This window comes from Pelodiscus sinensis, chromosome 6, assembly GCF_049634645.1.
Source record: "Pelodiscus sinensis isolate JC-2024 chromosome 6, ASM4963464v1, whole genome shotgun sequence".
Lineage (NCBI taxonomy): Eukaryota > Metazoa > Chordata > Testudines > Trionychidae > Pelodiscus > Pelodiscus sinensis.
This window is the reverse complement of record NC_134716.1, coordinates 91,019,931-91,038,394: the sequence shown is the minus strand read 5'-3', so window position 1 is coordinate 91,038,394 and position 18,464 is coordinate 91,019,931. Positions and strand designations below refer to the sequence as shown.

The 18,464-nt window shown below is 45.5% G+C and overlaps 1 protein-coding gene across 2 annotated transcripts in view; it reads left to right on the top strand.

The window, feature by feature from the left end:
- CWC27 (CWC27 spliceosome associated cyclophilin) overlaps positions 1–18,464 on the top strand; it is a 226,962-nt gene that overhangs the window by 12,755 nt on the left and 195,743 nt on the right. For both annotated transcript variants that reach the window (XM_075932399.1, XM_075932398.1), the window contains exons 3-7: positions 98–210; positions 14,092–14,235; positions 15,480–15,578; positions 15,862–15,965; positions 18,142–18,211. In XM_075932399.1, the coding sequence (XP_075788514.1) occupies positions 98–210; positions 14,092–14,235; positions 15,480–15,578; positions 15,862–15,965; positions 18,142–18,211 (530 nt within the window). The remainder of the gene's footprint in view (positions 1–97; positions 211–14,091; positions 14,236–15,479; positions 15,579–15,861; positions 15,966–18,141; positions 18,212–18,464) is intronic.

Genomic DNA, 18,464 nt, shown 5'->3' with positions numbered 1-18,464 from the left:
AGATTTTTGGTGGAGAATGCAGGCACATTGCTTATATTAAGTGCACTTTTAGATCAGTTTAAAAATATCTATAGTAAATATTCTTTTTTCTTTGCAGGTTATTATGACAACACAATATTTCATAGAGTTGTGCCTGATTTTATAGTGCAAGGGGGAGATCCGTCTGGTACTGGGTCTGGTGGAGAGTCAATTTATGGGCTTCCCTTCAAGGTAGGAATCTGCATAATTGTTTGAAATTATTGTATGTTCATTTGCAAGTGACTTTACTAATAGAAGAGGTTGATAAAACAAACCTTACATAAGAAATTATTTTTTTTCATGTACAGAGATTGCTTACACTACTTGTATCTCCATTTTTGCATGCACATTTCTAAAATCTGTCTGAATTGTTCCTATAGTACTAATACAATGTGCTAGCCCAGTGTTTCCTAACCTTTTTTTATACGGGGGACTGGCAAACCCATTCACAAACTTTTGGTGGACCAGCAACATATTATCTGTATATTTGCATATTTATTATGCAAATATGAATATGTGAATATATAAATAAAATGTTGCTGGTACGCCAAAAGCTCCAGAGCCCCCTCCCCTTCAATACCCCCCCATTGCTAGCCACTGATCCCAGAGTCCCCTGGACTGAACCTGCTTTGCCAGCCTCCCACCCCCAGAGCCCCCCAGTGCCAGCCTCCCACCCCTTAGAACTTCCCCAACCACCCCTGTGCCAGTCTCCTCTTTCAAGAGCCCACTGCACCCAGCCCCACCCCAGTGCCAACCCCAATATTAGCCCCATCTAAGAGCCCTCAAGTGCCAACCCTGCCCTCATAGTCCCCCCATTACTAGCTCCACCCCCAGAATCTCCCAGTGACAGCTCCTCTCCTGGATGTCCCAGTGCCTCCCAGTGTCAGCCCCCTACCTCTTTCCCTAGTACTAGCCCCGACCCCAGAGCCCTCCTGTATTAGCTTCGCCCCCAGTGCCAGCCCCCTGCCTCTTTGAGCCCCTCACTTTCCCAGAGTCTCTCAGCACTAGCTCTGCTCCCAGAGCCTGTCCTGCCCCCCTTCACTTAGCCCTGAGCTGCCTCCCAGCCCCCAGCTGAGCGCTGCTGCCTGGGTCGTGACTCCACTAAGGCTGCCGTGCCAGGCTCCGCACAGCCCTCCCACTGTAGAACAAAGCACTCTTGTGTCCAGGAAGAGACCCCACCGCTGCATAGTGCTGCTTGGCTGAGGGGCAGGGCAGAGCAGGACACTCCTATCCCAACTACTGTGGAGGGAGGAGTGTACCCCATCGCTGGCCCCCAGAGGCGCCGCAGACCGGCAGTTGGGAATCGCTGTGCTAGCCTGTTACAGTATTCCCAACCTGTAGCCCGCATGTGGCTCAATTAGCACACAGCTAATTTGCCATTCTGCTCTGCTGGGGGCAGTGCTGGCTGAGGGGGCCCAGCAGCATCTTGCAGCAACTTGCATGAGCTGCTCTTGCCATCAGGAGGCTGGTGAGTGCTGCAGAGAGGCTTGTGTGGGAGAGTGGGTCTGTGGGTAGGGTTTGGAGGGGGCAGTGAGAGGGTGGAGATGCAGGGAACTATGGTTTTGCTGGGGTGCAGTAGCACCTCCAGGTTTTAGGTGGGGCTCTGCTTCTGGAGTCTGAGCTAGATGCCTGACTTTACATGGCGGGGTCCATGTCTGCTGCCCGGCCCCCACACAGTGTGGTCCCAGGCTCCAGCATTTGGTCCCACACTGCAAGGTTTTGGGTCCATCTGTCTGTTCCCACATGGCAGGTTCCCCTGCTCTTGCTGGTCACCTCCCAACTGCCTAGCTTGGCACAAGTCATTGATTCCCATCAGCAGCCTGCTCAGCTGCACATGGTGGGATCCCAGCTCCTATCAGCCACACGGTGCAGTCCCATGCTTCTGTTGGCTGTCTGCCCACTTGCTGCCTGGCCCCATGCAGTTGAGTCCTGGGCTCGCTTCTGCCACTTACCCGGCCCTCACAGCAGGGCTCTGGACATGCTTTCACAGCTCCGTGCAGCAGTGTCTTGGCTTCCTGCTGCCTGACCCTGCACTGTGAGATCCTAGGCTCCCACCATCCATGTGGCAGGGTTCATGGTTTCATTGGCTACCCACCCGACTGCTGCCTGCCCCTGTGTGGTGGAGTCCCGGATTCACTCTGGCTGCCCACTCAGCCCCAGCTGTCAGCCACCCACATCTGCGTGGGGAGGCTAGTGGGAGCCCAGGATCCCACTATGCAGGGCCAGATGGCAGGAGGCCGAGATTCTGCTGTGCGTGTAGGGAATTTAAGAGAGGGTGCTGTGATTCTCAGCATCCAGCCCATGTAACACATGCTCCTTATAATGATAAACAGGTTGAGAATCACTGGCCTATTAGCACAAATTGCATGAGGTTAAGAGAAAAAACAGTAAGGGGGCATGAAGAACAGAAAAGTGGAATCAGAAGGGCAAAATGAGTGTAAAATTGTATCAGTTACCTAAGTGTAAAAACATCATTTAAGTAATTGCATTGTTTTTTCTACTAAGATGTTCAGTAGAGCAAAGGAGATAAGAAAGCACCAAGTAAACTTGTGTGGAATATTATAATAAAAGAAGTCAACAGCTTTCAGTTCTTCTTCGGGTAATGTCCCCGTGAGTGCTCCACTGTAGGTGATGGGTCTTCCGCGGAGATGCAGGATTGGAGACTTTTTCATAGCAGTTAGCAGTTGGGTCGCACATGCGCAGCAAGCATCTTGCATTGCTGGCATTTTGATAGTTGAGCGCGTCCCCTCAGTTCCTCTTCTTCAGTCCTCAGTCACGGATGGAGCTCTCCTGCCACTTTGGGCACTTCTCTCCTCACAGGAAAATTTTCACTTTCTTTACCACCTTTTGACCTCATTCAATTACAGATCATCTTGTTATATAGTAGCCCAATGTCTGTGGCTCTGTAACACTGAAATGCTGGCTGTTCCCTCTGGGCGACGCTGTTGCTTCCCGCCGTGGTGCTCGGCTGATGTCTGCGCCGCTCTGCCGGGCTGCCACGCAGGAGCAAGCAGCGCAGGCAGCCGTTTGGGGTCCGCGCTTCCCATGCAGCACGGGGCCCAAACGGCCGCTTGTGTTACTTGCTCCCGCGCAGTGGCCCAACTGAGTGGCGCAGAAGTCAGCCGAGCACCATGGCGGGAGGCGAAAGGGGGTGGGGTGGTGATGTACACGCCCAGGGGACGGGGCCTGCATGAGCGTGCATCCCCGATGGAGACAGAGGAGAACGGAGAGAGAGTGAGAGGCAGGAGAGGGAGGCAGAAGGCGGAGGAGAACTGAGAGAGAGAGGGGGATAGAGAGAAAGAGACACGGAGTGAGAGACTGGAGGCTCAGGAGAAAAGATAGACATGGAGGAGAGACCTGAAAAGCCCGTCTTATGACGGGCTAATTGGCTAGTCTTGTTATATTCTTCCCACTTCAAAGGGAAAAAACCCCAAAACATGGGGAACATGCTGTTCCCTCAGTGCTAGCTGCTTCTGTGGCAGTGGCTTTTCTCTGCCCCAACCGGCTACACTTCTTCTTTAAAAAAAAAAAAAAAAAAAAAAGGTGGGGGGTAATCAAAACCTCATAAAACGGCAGCCTTCATATACAAGTTTGCTGACTGTTGAAATAGCCACTCTTCCTCAGCCCCGAGCACCAATGGCTTCCAATATGCCTGGTTCACAGGGGTTTAAAAAAATGCATCAACTGTAACTAATCCATCCCAGCTTCTGATGGCCATAGCTTCTGTATTAAATGTCTGGGGGAGTCACACATCCCACAAAAATGTGAGCACTGTAAAAGCTTGTTGGCCAGGGCAAGAAAAGATTGGGAGCTTAGGTTCCATATGTCCCTTCTGGAGAAGGCTTTACAGCCATTGGGAGAGCTTTCATTAGATAAAATAGCAGACCCTCCCAAATGCAGATCAGCCTCCCTGATGCCTCAGAGACATCAGAGGGCCAGGGTCTCACCTACCAGATCCCTACCACCTAATCCATCCCCCAGAATGACCAGGGGAGATGTGGCAGCCATCTCCAGCTCTGCGGTGCTGACAACTGCCTCAGAAGCACCCGCTCCGGCACTGAGCATCAGCACAACTATGTGCTCATCCTCCGTACTGGGGAAAGCGCACAGACAAGCCCCGGCACCGAAGCAAATACCTACATATGCAGCACCACGGACGGAGCAGAGCCAGCCACAAAATGGCCCCGGAAATCTTCGGCACTGCCTCTCAGTGCAATTTCTCCTATGCCTCCCCTTGTGCAGGCTAATATCAGCTTGCAGACAGACCAGACTGGGTCTAAAGAAATGCTGGCAACAACAAGGAATTCAGGGAAAATGGGTGTGAGCACAGACAACCCTCCTCACTCCCATCAAGGAAGCAGTCCCCAGCACCATACCCACCATACACCACCACACTATGGGCACAGGTGCATAGGGGTGATCAACCATGACCAGAAGAGTGCATCCTCCTAGCAGCATTCATCTTCCACCACATCTCAGCAAGGGCATTGCTATATAGCATGCCTGTGCCATCCTCAGTAGCATTCAAACTGGTACTAACTGTCTCCACATTAACCGCTGCACTGGGCACTGCCTAAGTACCACTCTGCTGGCCCACCACTCTCACCGAAAAGGCTACCGCCAGCCTCACCATCCCATACCCCGGGGACCATACCGGACTCGGAAGAGGAGGACAGTCAATTTCTTGACAATCAGGATGACACTTGCCTTGTGCAGTCACCACAAGGCAACTCTTTTTGCTTCTGAGGAGGTTATAGTCCCTGACAATACTGTGGCGGACCTGAAACAGTTTCAGGATCTTTTTAAAAGGGTTGCTGCTACCCAAGAAATAAAATTACAGGAGGTCAAGGAGAAACAACACCATCTCCTAAAGAATATTCGCCTGTCATCCACAGCAGAATCATGTTGCCCGTAGACGAGGAGATTGTGGAGGTGTCTGAGGACATCTGGAAAAGCTGGCATCGGCCCAGACAATTTTCAAGAAGGCAGACAGGAAATATTTTGTTTCCCCTAAAGACTTAGACTTCCTGTTCTCTCACCCCTGGCTCAACTTGCCGGTCATTGATGGGGCAAGTCAACGGGCAAAGGTCTCTCACCTTAAACCAAATAACAGGGACAAAAAACACAAGAGACTGGACCAATCTTGGGGAAAAAAAGTGTATTCCTCTGCCACCCTACAGCTTAGGATAGCGAACTACTCGGCCCTTCCAGCCAATCAAGATATGACAACTACTCCAAATTAGCTGACCTGATGGAGCATCTGCCAGATACCAAGAAGCCTATCCACAGGGCAATCATATGTGAGGGTCACACCATCACTCGCACAGCATTGCTCTCTGCAATTGATGTTGCTGATACTGCAGCAAGAACAACTGCTACAGCCATGTTTATGAGGAGAACATCGTGGCTGCAGGCTGCAGGAAGACCAAAGGAACTTCAAACTGTCGGGGACTCGAACCCGGACGCCTCTGTTCGTTGTCTGACCGCAAAGAGACAGGCAACACCAGCAAGATCCAATCACAAGCTCTTTATTGAATAGTGCACACAACAATAGAGTGGCCCGTCTCCAAAGAGAACCAGCCCCAATTTCATTTACAGGTAGGCTTATATAGACAGTTCCGTCGCGTCATAGACTATTTGCCCAAGCAACCAACCCCCCCTTTATCAGTTACAACCTCCAATACCCATGCACACCTAGCCAACTATACATCATGGCCTTAAGCAATTCATAATGCATCAGCAATTTCTTATCAGCCCAAAAGACAGGTACTGGGCAACAAGGAGACAGTTTGTTATGGCCAAAGGAGAACATAAACAGGGAGTTTGGAACAAACGGAAAGAGCAGAAACAGGGAGTCTCCTTATCAGTTCTCAAAACAAACTGTTCCTCATCACAGCAGGTACAAAAATGCAGCTTCTTGCTTATCTCATTTTGCAACTTGAGCAAGCGTGTAGGGTGCGTCCCTGCTTGAACCCATCTCCAGTTCTGCCCAGGAACTACCCAGAAACCTTTGTTACATTTGCTTTAGCATAACTGCACTAGGCCTATTTTTCTAGGACCTAACAAAACTAAGGTGGAGAACCTCCCCTTCGATAAGCACAAACTTTTTGCAGCCAACATTGATGAGCTTCTGCACAAAAGTAAAAATTCGTGTACCATGTGGTGTACCCTAAGAATGTACACACCACCGTAAAAGTGGAGACGTTACACCCCCTACAATAGAAACAGAGACGCATACTATAAGTGTACTCAATATAGACCATACGAGTATGATCGCTCCAGACAGCGCACCCAGAGGAACTGCAAACAACCATGCTCCTCTGGTGGCCAGGCCCCTAAGCAGCAAATTTGAAACATTGGTCCAAGGCCTGCCTGACCTGCCTGACCATCCAGTGCAGCAAAGCCAGAAACATCTATTCGACCACAGATTATGCCCATTCCTTCACCACTGTGCCTCAATAACATCCGACCAGTGGGTCATACAGGATACTCAATTCCGTTCACCTCCCTCCCTCCTACCCTATCCTATGCTCCGTCCCTTTTCAGGGACCCCTCTCACAAGATATCCCTCAAGCAAGAAATTGATTGACTTCTCCATCTAGGGGCTATGGAGGCAGTACCCAAACCATTATTCGACTTATTTCCTAAACCAGAAACACACAGGAGGCTAGAGACTGATCCGAGACCTTCACAAGCTAAATAAGTTCCTGTGAAAGCAGCGATTCAAGATGGTCACGCTGGCTTCAGTCATACCAGCACTGGACAGAGGGGACGGTTCGCAGCCCTCGACCTACAAGATGCATATTTTCACATTGTGATACATTCTGCCCACAGACGCTATCTGAGATTCACAGTTGGGAACGCGCATTTCTAGTACAAAGTCCTACCTTTTGTCCTATCCTCAGCACCATGGGACTTCTCAAAGGTCCTAGCGGTAGTGACAGCCTACATTTGATGTCAGGCGGTTGTCATCTTCCCATACCTAAACAACTGCCTAATAAAGGGCCATTCCAGAATGGAAACCGAGGATGTGATACTAAAGACCAAACAACTTTTCAACAGCTTAAGTCTCTTAATAAATGAGTAGAAATCGACTCTCAATCCAGTTCAAATTCATAGGGGCGGACTCGACGCCACATAAGTCAGGGCATATTTGCCATGGCCAAGATTCGATATGCTACGTGACATAGTCACTATCCTACTCGTCAGCCCCACTACGACGGTGCATACCCACTTTCAGCTCATGGGCCATATGATGGCTACCACCTATGTGGTCCAATAAGTGCGCCTACGTTTCCGAGCCCTGCAGCGCTGGCTGACATCAGTTTATACTCCATTGAGGCATTCACTGCACAAAGCAGTTGTTATACCCAGACACATCCTGGAATCTTTCAGATGGTGGATATCCCCCCGCAATTTACTCACGGGAGTTTCCTTCTTTCAACTAGATCCATCAGTCCAGATCACAACCGATGCCTCATTGGTAGGGTGGGGCACGCACCCTACAGCATCACGTGATGCAAGGCAAATGGTTACCACACGAAGCACTACTCTACATCAACCTCCTTGAGCTCAGAGCTGTCAGGAATGCATGCAGGCACTTTACCTCATCCATCACCAACAGAACCGTCCATATTCTTATAGATAACACAACTACCATGTTCTACATAAACAGACAGGGAGGAACATGTTCCCAATCTCTGTGCGGAGGCAACCCACCTTTGGAACTGGTATGTTTAACATGGGGTTACACTAACTGCAGCATAATTACCAGGAGCTGCCAACACCATGGCAGATGCTCTGAGCCACAACTTTGCCATGGATCACGAGTAGGAACTCCACCCAGAGGTGTTAGTCCCACCTGCAAAAAATGGAATCTATCTAACAACAAACCTTTTTGCAACCATGAGGAATGCCAAATGCCCTCATTTTTGCTCCTGGGAGGGACTGGGGAAGGGATCCAGGGGAAACTCATTCCTGACCCCACAGGATGAACTGATTTACTATGCCTTCCCGCCATTACCACTGATCTCCAGAATCCTGAGCAAGATCCATTCGGACACAGCCCAAGTCATTCTAGTGGCCCCATCCTGGTCCAGACAGACTTGGTTCCCATACCTACAGTACATGTCCGTCGATCCACCCCATCCGCTCCCTCAGTGGCACGATCTCCTCTTCCAGAACACCGGCAAGCTACTGCACCCAGACCCACATACCCTTTATCTCTATGCCTGGCTCCTGTCTGGTTCCGAGGCGCAGAAGTCCCCCACTTGGAGCAAGTAAGAAATGTCCTCCTTCACAGCAGGAGGCAAACCAGAACAACTTACCTGCACAAATTGAAATGCTTCTTATCCTGGTATCGTCAGAGACAACTGAGTCCAGAGAAATCTCCGATCCATACAATATGTCTTCCATATCAATGTCTTCCATAAAAGCACACTTGTCAGCTATTACTGCCTTTCATGACCGCATTGAGGTGTCATCAGAGTTTGCACATCCAGTGACGAAAAGATTCCTTAAAGGCCTCCAGAACCTCTACCCACCTCATAGAACACCCATGCCGTCATGGGACCTGAATTTGGTTCTGGAGCGCCTTATGAGACCTCCCCTTTGAACCCATGGTCACATGCCCAGTATCCTCACAATGAAGGTGCTTTTTCTAGTGGCAATCGTGTCTGCAAGGATAGTCAGTGAGTTAAGAGCCCTAATGGTGGGCCTACCATACACGGTCTTCGCTAAAGATGAAGTGACTTTGAGACCACATCCTGTTTTCACATTAATGAACTCATAGTCTTACCTGTGTTTTTTCCGAAGCCACATACATCGCCTGCACACGACATGCTTCACACCCTCAATGTCAGAAGGGCTTTGGCATTTTATATCGATGGAACTCAGACATTTTGTAAGTCCCCACGTCTGTTTGTCTATATTGCAAAGTATTCCAGGGGCAACCCAATTTCCACATAACGCATTTCTAAGCTGATAGCGGGTTGTATCTTCCAGTGCCATTCCTTTAGTAACAAACCGCTAAAGACAGCACCAAGAGCACACTCCACCCATGCTACAGCAGTATCCACGGCATTCCTTAACGTTGTGCCTCTCAAAGACGTTTATCAGACAGCCACTTGGTCATCGGGTCACATGTTCTCAAAACATTGTCATCATTCCCTAACTGGCGGTTGACACATCAGTGACTAAGGCAGTTCTATCTGCCGCTATGAAGCAGTGACTCAGAGTTCCACCAGCCATAGTGAGCACTGCTTTGTAGTCACCTACAGGGGAGCACCCAGGGGGACATCACTCGAGGAAGAAAAGGAAGTTATTCACCTCGTGCAGTAATGGCTGTTCTTTGAGGTATGTGTCCCCGTGGGTGCTCCACGACTCTCCCTTCCTCCCTGCTACTTGGAGGCCAGTTGTTCTGTGGTAGATGAAGAACTGAGGGAAGGGGGTCAAGGCCGTGCTCAACTGTCAAACCGCCAGTAGCACGAGATGCTTGCTGCACATGCGCTGCCTGACTGCTAACAGATATAAAAAAGTCTCCAATCCTGTGGCTCCGGGGAAGACCCGTTACCTACAGTGGAGCACCCATGGGCACACACACCTCGAAGAACAGTCATTACTGCATGAGGTGAGTACCTTCCTTATATTGTTGCTCAGATTGCAATGACTGAATAATACTTTCCAACACACGTACTAGTATTCTGACAGTAGCAAATATTCAAAAGTATAGACAAATATTTGCATATGCCAAATTTAGATCTAGAATTACTCTTACTCTTGTGGAAGTTTAGATTTGATGAGCATAGTCCCATGAACAGCCCTGTCTTAAATATATAATCACTGGATTGTTTTCATACATAAATTAGACAACATAGAAATAAAACCGTGGAAAGGATCTTAAGAGGTCTTCTAGTTCATTTTCCTGACACTGTGGCTAGATCAATTTGCGTATATGTAAATCTTCAGTGTATTTCTAAAATTCAGCACAGTCTCTTAATATTTTATATTCTTCATGTTAGAAGATGCATTTAAAAATAGACTTCCTCTTTGTAGGTGATCATCTGTTTGCCTTTTTCTTAATCATTGCAGTGAAAGAGAGGGTGCGCTAGATGTATGAAAGAGGTTTTGTACGATTTTTGTGATCTTTTAGATAACATTGAAATGGTATACTATGTGTAAGCTTGTTGCTCTTTCAACCCTGCTCTTCTTGATTGCATAAACAAATAGATTTATACCACTAAACAGGGAACACTTGATCAGTTGGCCAGACTGATTTTTTTCCCAGCTTAATATTAGCATGCAACTTTTGTTAATTTTTTGTGTGATAACTCATCATTCAGTAGCTTTTGGAAATGATTAAGTTGCATAAAGTGAGTTTCAGGCTTTGCGTACATACAACAAGTGCTACCTCATGGAATTAGGGCAGAGCAGCTGGTATTGTTACTTAGAGGCCTCCTTGGTAGTTCTGTCCCATAGTGTGACCACACTGTTGGTCTCTATATGGCAGTGATTCTGTCCATTCTGGTCTGTGCTGGGGCTTACTTAGCCTTTGTGTGGGGTGTGTAAGAGAGGAAGCAAAAGGATCTTTTGCCTCCGCAGCTTTAGAGAAGAGTTTCTGAAAGTGCTCCATGAAATCACTTTAGAAACACATTGTCTGGCTGCCCCGGTTTGTTTATTTACTGGCCCCATAGCCACGGAGCCTCTTGGCTCCATTTCACTCTTTGCAGCAAAGCGGAGCAGCAGGAAGTGGTGGCTCAACCCATGCTGCTTCCTGCAGCTCCCCTTGGCTGCAAAGGACGAAATGGAGCCAATGGGAGCCACGAGGCTCCGTGACCATGGCACCAGTAAATAAACAAACCCTGGCGGCCAGTTAATGTGTTTCTCAAAGTGGTTTTATGGAGCACTTTCAGAAACACTGGTTTAGAGCATACTCCAAATGGTTTTGTTAAATTACTTAAAAGGGTTCCTTTACGAGTCAAGCCACTATGGTGAGATATTGAAGGAGAGGCTGTCTGGAGGGAGGAAGCCATTTTGTAGCCTTAGAACAGAGTGATCGAAGGAGAAAAGTCTGGACTTGTAGGTAAGACCCAACTAGGAAGCCAGGGACTTGACCCTTTTCTCTCTGGTATTCCTGAGAAGGGAGAATAACTTGATGTTGAGAAGTGAACTGGGAGGTACTCATTTGACTATTTAAGTTGTTGAAGATGATTGGGAACTCTTTGCTAGGGAGGCGCAGAGTGCTGTAATCATGCCTCAACCTGAAGAGAAAGTGGGGAGATAGGAAATAGCCCAGGGGAAGCAAGAAGGGACTTAGACACTCCTTGTGCCATCCTCTTTGAGCCCTGGGATGGAATCCAGTGGAGACGGAGGGTGCGGGTCTCCTACCTTCCCATCCTCCTGTTTGTCTGTGAAAACTGGCCTGTAGACTGTCCAGCAAGGCCATCCCAGGATGTTGGACTCTTGAGGGCTTGCCAGTCCACAAGTGAGATCCTCTATATCAGTGTGTCTCAACTGGTAGTACGCCATCCCTTAGGGGTACGCAAGAGAAGTCTGGGGGGGTACCTCAACACAAGTGAAATTTGGCAAAAAATGTTTGGGATTTTGTCCCGCAAAGGGGATCGGGGAGGGGGCGGTGGCACGTGCCTGTCAAATTGAACGTTTGGAGCCACACACCCTGACATTAACAGCCACTCTGTGCACACTCCCCAGCACCTGGCAGGAAAAGTGTGGCTGCAGCGGCAGCTCCGGTGAGACCCAGGGCAGTTCCAAGTTGGGGGGCAGGTTTGGGAGGGAAGAAAAAAAATCACTTCCACGGCCGACTCTCCTAGTTTGTTTCCTCTCCGGCAGCCTTCCCGGGGTGCTCCAGCGGGGGGAACAGATGAACCTGGAGACACGCATTACCCCCACCCCCTCCAGCAGCTCAGTGCAATGCATCCCCATCGCCCCTTCCCCATAGCTCTGCAGAGAGGAGCTAAAAGGCGATGAAGTGGCACAATACGCTTTGATCTAAAGGGCTCCCCCACATCAGTGGCATAGTTGGGTGGGCAGTTACCCCCGGGCACCACGTTGGGGGGGGGGAGCGCTGAGCTAGGGTGTAAGCGCACAGCCTAATGCGGTGAGTCCACCACTGGCAAGCTACTTGCTCCCGGCAGAGGCAAGGCTGGGCAGGGCCAGGTGTCGGGAGCAGGCACTTCAAAGGTAGCGTTACCATATGTCCGGTGCCTGACTCTGGGGGAGGGGAGGGGCATTGGGTTAGAGCGGGGAGGGATGCTGGGGATGCCTGGCTCTGGGGGAGGAGTGGGTGCATTGGGTTAGAGCAGGAGAGTTTGGGGGCGCTTGGCTCTGGACGTCTTCTATATTTATTTATTTTTTTAAAAGGGGGTACTTTATGAAAAAAAAGGTTGAGAAACACTCCTCCATATGATCACAGAAGAAAACAGAAGATAAACAGAAGAAAAATAGCCCCTTTGCAGAGACCCTGTGCTTCTGCCATCCTCATATTTGAACACAGATTCATTCCCAGTTCAGTCTTACTCGATTTGATCACAAAAAACTGCAACTTCATACCCCTGCCTTAACCATGGTCTTAGGGTGCATCTGTAAAGTTAACAGAAGCCCACTTAAGTCATGATCATTCCCCGAGATATGTGTGGATGGGCCCCTAGCTTGTGCAGCGCTCCCATTAAATGTGAGAATTGAAGAAATGGTCTGAATTTTCTTCTACCAGGAATTGATTATTTGAGTTTATACTCCGCTCTTTCTGTAATTATGAAGACCCAAGATATTTTCTCTGACAAGGAGAAGGAGTTGTCTTTGAAGGCTTTAAATACTGGTTTTTCTTGCTTCAGACTATTCTTAGTTTTAAGGACGTTTACCTGCTTGTGTGTGCTTAGTTTTTCCTTTTTGTCATGTTAGTTCTGTAAGCATGTAAATCACAAGCACCTATTTGTGCTCCATGTTTACATTTCTGGCATCTTTGTGTGTAGTCAGCATCTCCCTGGTTTTGTTAAATTAGTACTTCACATAATGGAATACTGTTTTGCTGGGTACTGTGCTATTGCTAACCTGTTGGGCTGGCTAAAAAACAAGAAGTCACAGTTGGCAAAGTGGGGGGTAAGGATGTAAAATCCCAATCAATCAGCTAACTGGTTAAATGTTAGATTATCCTAATGTTCAATGTGTTAATTGACTAAGCAGGATCCTGGACAGGTGACGCTTACCAGCTGACTAAAGTTACTCGTTCACATCCCTAATTTTGAGGTGAAAATTGTATGTAATCTTGTATATGAAGATTATTGTAAATTATATGCAGAGAAAGAAAATTAAGTTTACATAGGCATCTTTTAATTTTGGCATTTCCTATCTTTTCATAAAGGCTGATTCTGCCTTTACTCTCATTCAGAATAGTACCTTACCTTGGAAAGATTGTGTTATGCCCAACAAATAGGAAATTAGTACATAATAAGAATGAAATATTGATATTATTAAAATCTATTTGAAGAATTCTCATTGATTTTAATGGGAACCGGATTTGTTCCTAAGTACAACATTAGTCTAACAAATATATGATAGTTTTATGTTTCAAGAAAAATGCAGGTTTTAGTCTTTTTTTTTCCCTAAGGGAGAGATTTTAAATATGAGGTTTCTTTTTTAAAATCACATCTATATTGCTTTGAGGTTGGCAAACATTTTTTTCCATTTGTTATCCTGGTTAAGCTTGCACTTAAAAAAATGTATTTATTTGCATTGTTGATCTAACAGCAGTTTTTGATGTTTCGTCAAGAGTATATTTCCTAAGAGGAGTAATTGTGTGCTTATTCATATTGGCATTACAGAAAATTTAAAAAAATGATGGAAAGAATTGAAATTTTGTTTAAAATCTTTTCAGTTAAAGATCTCCCGGTGTTGTTAAAAAGCATCATTCTTGTATAGAATGACAGCCATAAATAATGTTGGTTTTTATAAAAATTTTCAACACAAAATTCTGGTATGTATATTAGAGTGGATGTATACTGGTTAAGCAAGTGCAAAAATAAAAGTGCATACTAAATCATTTTCCTTTTTATTTTGAAGGATGAATTCCATTCAAGATTGCGTTTTAATCGAAGAGGACTGGTTGCTATGGCAAATGCTGGAGCTCATGATAACGGCAGTCAATTTTTCTTTACGCTGGGCCGTGCAGATGAACTTAACAACAAGCACACCATTTTTGGAAAGGTTAGCTTTATAGAGTCATAACTTGAATCATGGTTTAGACAGAGACAAATGTACTTCTAAATTCAGAGAGTGTTTCCTTAGCACACCACACAACTCAAATGTATTTTCCTACAAGTTGGACCTCCGTGGTCCGGCACCCTTAGTTTATGAATCTTCAATCCCAAACAAGGAAATTTGTTGGACTAGAGGAGGTCAGGCTTTCAGGCTTGGTGGGAGGAAAGGGAGCAGTAGCCTCCCCACTGGACTTCCCAGGGCCGGCGGGGGGGGCAAGTGGGGCAATTTGCCCCAGGCTGTGGGCCCCACAGGGGCCCCCACGAGAATGTCTGAGGTCTGAGACAGGGAGTGCCAGGAAGGGGCCCCCAAAATTGCTTTGCCCCATGCCCCCTAAATCCTCTGGGTGGCCTTGGGGCTTCCTTCTCCAGTCTCTGCTGTCAACAGCACTCTGGGCTCCAGCCGACTCTGTTTTCTCTGGTCAAGCTATTTCTGTTTCCCCTGGCCTCGCTGACTATGCTGCTATGGGCCCCGTTAGTCCTGCCAGCTCTGTCACCCTGCTGGCAATATGGGCTCTGCTCCTTCGCCAACTCTGCTGCCCCTGCTCTCTCGCTGGCTCTGCTCCTCCCTCTGCTGCTGGAGCTCTCTGATCCAGGAGCTCTTTGGTCTGTCCTCATGGGCTCTGCTGCTGCTAGCCCTGAGGTTCAACCTGTACTTTCAAAGTTATTTTAGTACTTATTAGGTACATCTTAGTTTTTGTCTGTCTTCCATGCCTGGCATTTATGTTCTCAGTTGGGAGTTTCTCGAAGGAAGGAACGAATGAATGAATGAATGAATTAATTAATTTCCCCTTGCTTTTCTTCTAAATGGAACCATTCTGATAAATTTTTTCAGAGTAATCCAATAAAAATGCTCTGAATGTTGCAATTCACAGCACTGAATGAGAAATTTAAAAAAAGAATAGTTGTTTTTTGTTTTTTGTTCCTGAGATCCACAAATACTTCTTTAGCTCCCTTTGCTAACTTTTCTGGTCATTAAATAAAAAAACACAGAATCAGGTTGCTAAAGAGCAGAGTCTTGTTTCATTTAAAATATTTGTAGCCATACGTAATCTAAATTTAGATAGCCCTCCTTCGTATATTCAAAATTATTTACATAAGTCTTTAAATTTTGCAGAATAATTAACAAGCAGTCTGAAAATAGTTAAGCTTTGAAATAACTAACTTAAAAATACTACTTTGTGCATTTGACAGATTACTGGGGATACTATATACAATATGTTACGACTGACTGAAGTAGAAATTGACAAAGAAGAAAGACCACTCAATCCACACAAAATAAAAAGTAGTGAGGTATGTATGCTGTTAATTAAAATATTCTATTTTTTTTCTTTGTTTTTATACAATTGTATTCTGGTAGGCTGTATTGTTATTACTTTATCTGAGTATCTTTTTATTGCTGAAAAATAATTTTTATAATAGTGTATTTAAAAAAATTAAAAACATAAGCATTCTAAATTACAACAAAATGCTTTATAAATTAAATATTTATATAAAATAAAATAATTATATCTATTTAAAACATTTAGTGTATATATAAATATAAATATAAAATAAATATTAACTTTTTCCTTAGGTTTTATTTAATCCGTTTGATGACATCATTCCACGAACAAATAAAAAGCTGAAAAAGGACAAACCAGGGGAAGAAATAAAAAAGTCAAAATCCAAAGGCACAAAGTAATTATACCTCATAATATGGGCTTATAAACATTTTTTTACAGCTCTAATTATAAAATAATTTTGCTCTTCTTCTTTGATATGTTAATGCTTTGGAATAGTACCTTTTAAAATAAATGTAGTATCTGTTTGTTTGGTTTTTTTTTTCAAAATGAGAAGACATAAAATCATTTTCATTGTTTAAGAAATTGTCCCTTTTCCTTTATTTCTTAATGCTGAATATTATAGTTGGTAAAATATTGTTCATAATTAATTGCAGGTACAAGATTTCAGCATTACATATGTTTAAACAGTTACACGTTTACATAACTACTAATTATGTGCTTCTCCTTTTCTGGATATCAAATGGGAAGAGAATTAGGGATGGAAAATCTTATTTAATTAGTTAACCGGTTAAACATTACGTTTAAATGATTAACCAATTAAATGGGGTGGGCAGGAGGGCCTGGAGTGGCTCACCATGGCCTGGCTGGAGTTGTCCACCTGCTGTGGATGGGGGCTGCTCCAGCCACACTGGAATGTCCCATGCTTGCTCCGGGCTGGGCCTTCTGTGGACGGGGGCTGCTCCAGCGGAGCTGGAGTGCTCCTGCTTCTAGTGTGCATGGCTGGGCCCATCGCGGGTGAGAAATACTGTGGTCAGGCTGGAGTGGACCTCACAACAGTGTGCCTGGGCTGGGCTGGCCGCGAAGGGGGGCTGCTCTGGCTGGGCTGGAGCGCTCCTAACCACAGCACAGGTGGGGGCTGCTCTAGCTATGGCTGGTTAACCATAACTTGTAAGCATAACCACTTGCATCCCTAAAGAGACTAGTGTGTGACTATGTAATTTAAAAATTTTATGATAATGCAGATGTACAAGTTTGCATTAATTCTAGCATTTTCTAACTTGAGAGAGCTGTGGAACCTTAACAATCTTGACACAGGGTTTTTTGAGTAAATTCCTGGTTTAAAACAAAGACACTAAAATGAAAAAACAAATTGTGCCATATGCAACTATTATGTATATTGGGTCATCAGCAACAGTCAAGTAGTTCCTAGCATTGATCTCTAACATGTAAGCCTATTGCGTAACTGGTAGGAGTAAAAGGCTGTTATCCTCTGTTTGTGTCAGGTGTTTTGGAGGGGGATGAGTGCAAAATTTGACATTGAATTTCACTTCTATTTGCAGATGTAGAAAAGTAGCATATTTAGTTCAGCATGCATAGTTTAGACTAGTCAGTTAAACAGTTACCCAGTACCTGGGAGCTGCAGCATCAGCCCACACCCCCACCCCAGAGCTTGTACCCCCTCCTGCACACCAACTGTCACTCTTGAGTTCCTCCCCACATGTGGAGCCTACCTCATGCACCGAACCCCTCATCCCCAACCTCACACCAGAGCCTGCACCCCCACCCAGAGCCTTTGCACCTCAACCCTCTGTCTCAGCACTGAGCCTCCCACCACACTCTCAACTGCTTGGCCCTACTTCTACCATGTGCATTTTGTTATGTATTATCTCCACATTGGTGTGCACAAAAAAACCATTCTGCTAGGGGTGGAAAAAATTAGAGGAAACACTGCTCCCCAGCCCTTTTCATCATTTGGCTTTTGCCTTCTCCTCCAAGATGTTTAGGTATAAGCAGTTCCTGTCCCTTGCACACATTGGCCTCTTGGACCCAGAAGGTCCAGTTGTACAAACTGCAGTTAGAGGCATATAAGTTGGTCAGATTTGGGTGAATTTTCATGAGGATGGTAAAAGGCTGTCTGGGATAACTAACTCCCTGTTACATTTCTAGTAACGGTTATAAGAACCATTGTAAGAATTTTTGTAACATGGACAAAATGATGTTTATGTCTCTAATCTCTTTCTCAGAAGCATCCGGATGATTATTTTAGCTGAAATTTATACCCAGCTACTACTCCCTTCCTTCCTTCCAAAAAAGCCCAAAGAAAATCAGCTTGAGGCAGACATTTGAAATTTAAAATTTTGACCCCAAAAGTTGAAGTTTGGCAAAGTTATAAGCAACTAAAGTATCTTTGTATAATAGAAGTTGAGTAGTAACCATGTAGCTAATGGCTTTAAATGAGTAATGCCAGTTATTTACTGGATAGTATATATATTGGAATTTTGAAATTTCATATTTGTTGTTTACATTTTCAAAATGTTGACTGACTCTAAATGTATTTTTTTTTTTTTAAGAAACTTTAATTTGCTTTCATTCGGAGAAGAAGCTGAAGAAGAAGAAGTGGAAGTGAACAGAGTTAGTCAGGTGCAGTTCTGAATTACTTGTCTCTCTCTCTTCATTTCCTATTCTTTTGGCATAATTGTTTTATAGTGATAGTCTATAGTCCATTTGAAACCTTGAAACTTGCTCATTTTTGTAGTTTTTCCAGATTTGATCAGTACAAATATTAGGAGTAGGTTGCTTAGTTTGCCACATTTTATTTTCAGATTTGCAGTCTTGTAAAGCTAATTATAAAATTATTTTCTACTTGTGTAATTTTAAATATGATTTTAGCTTT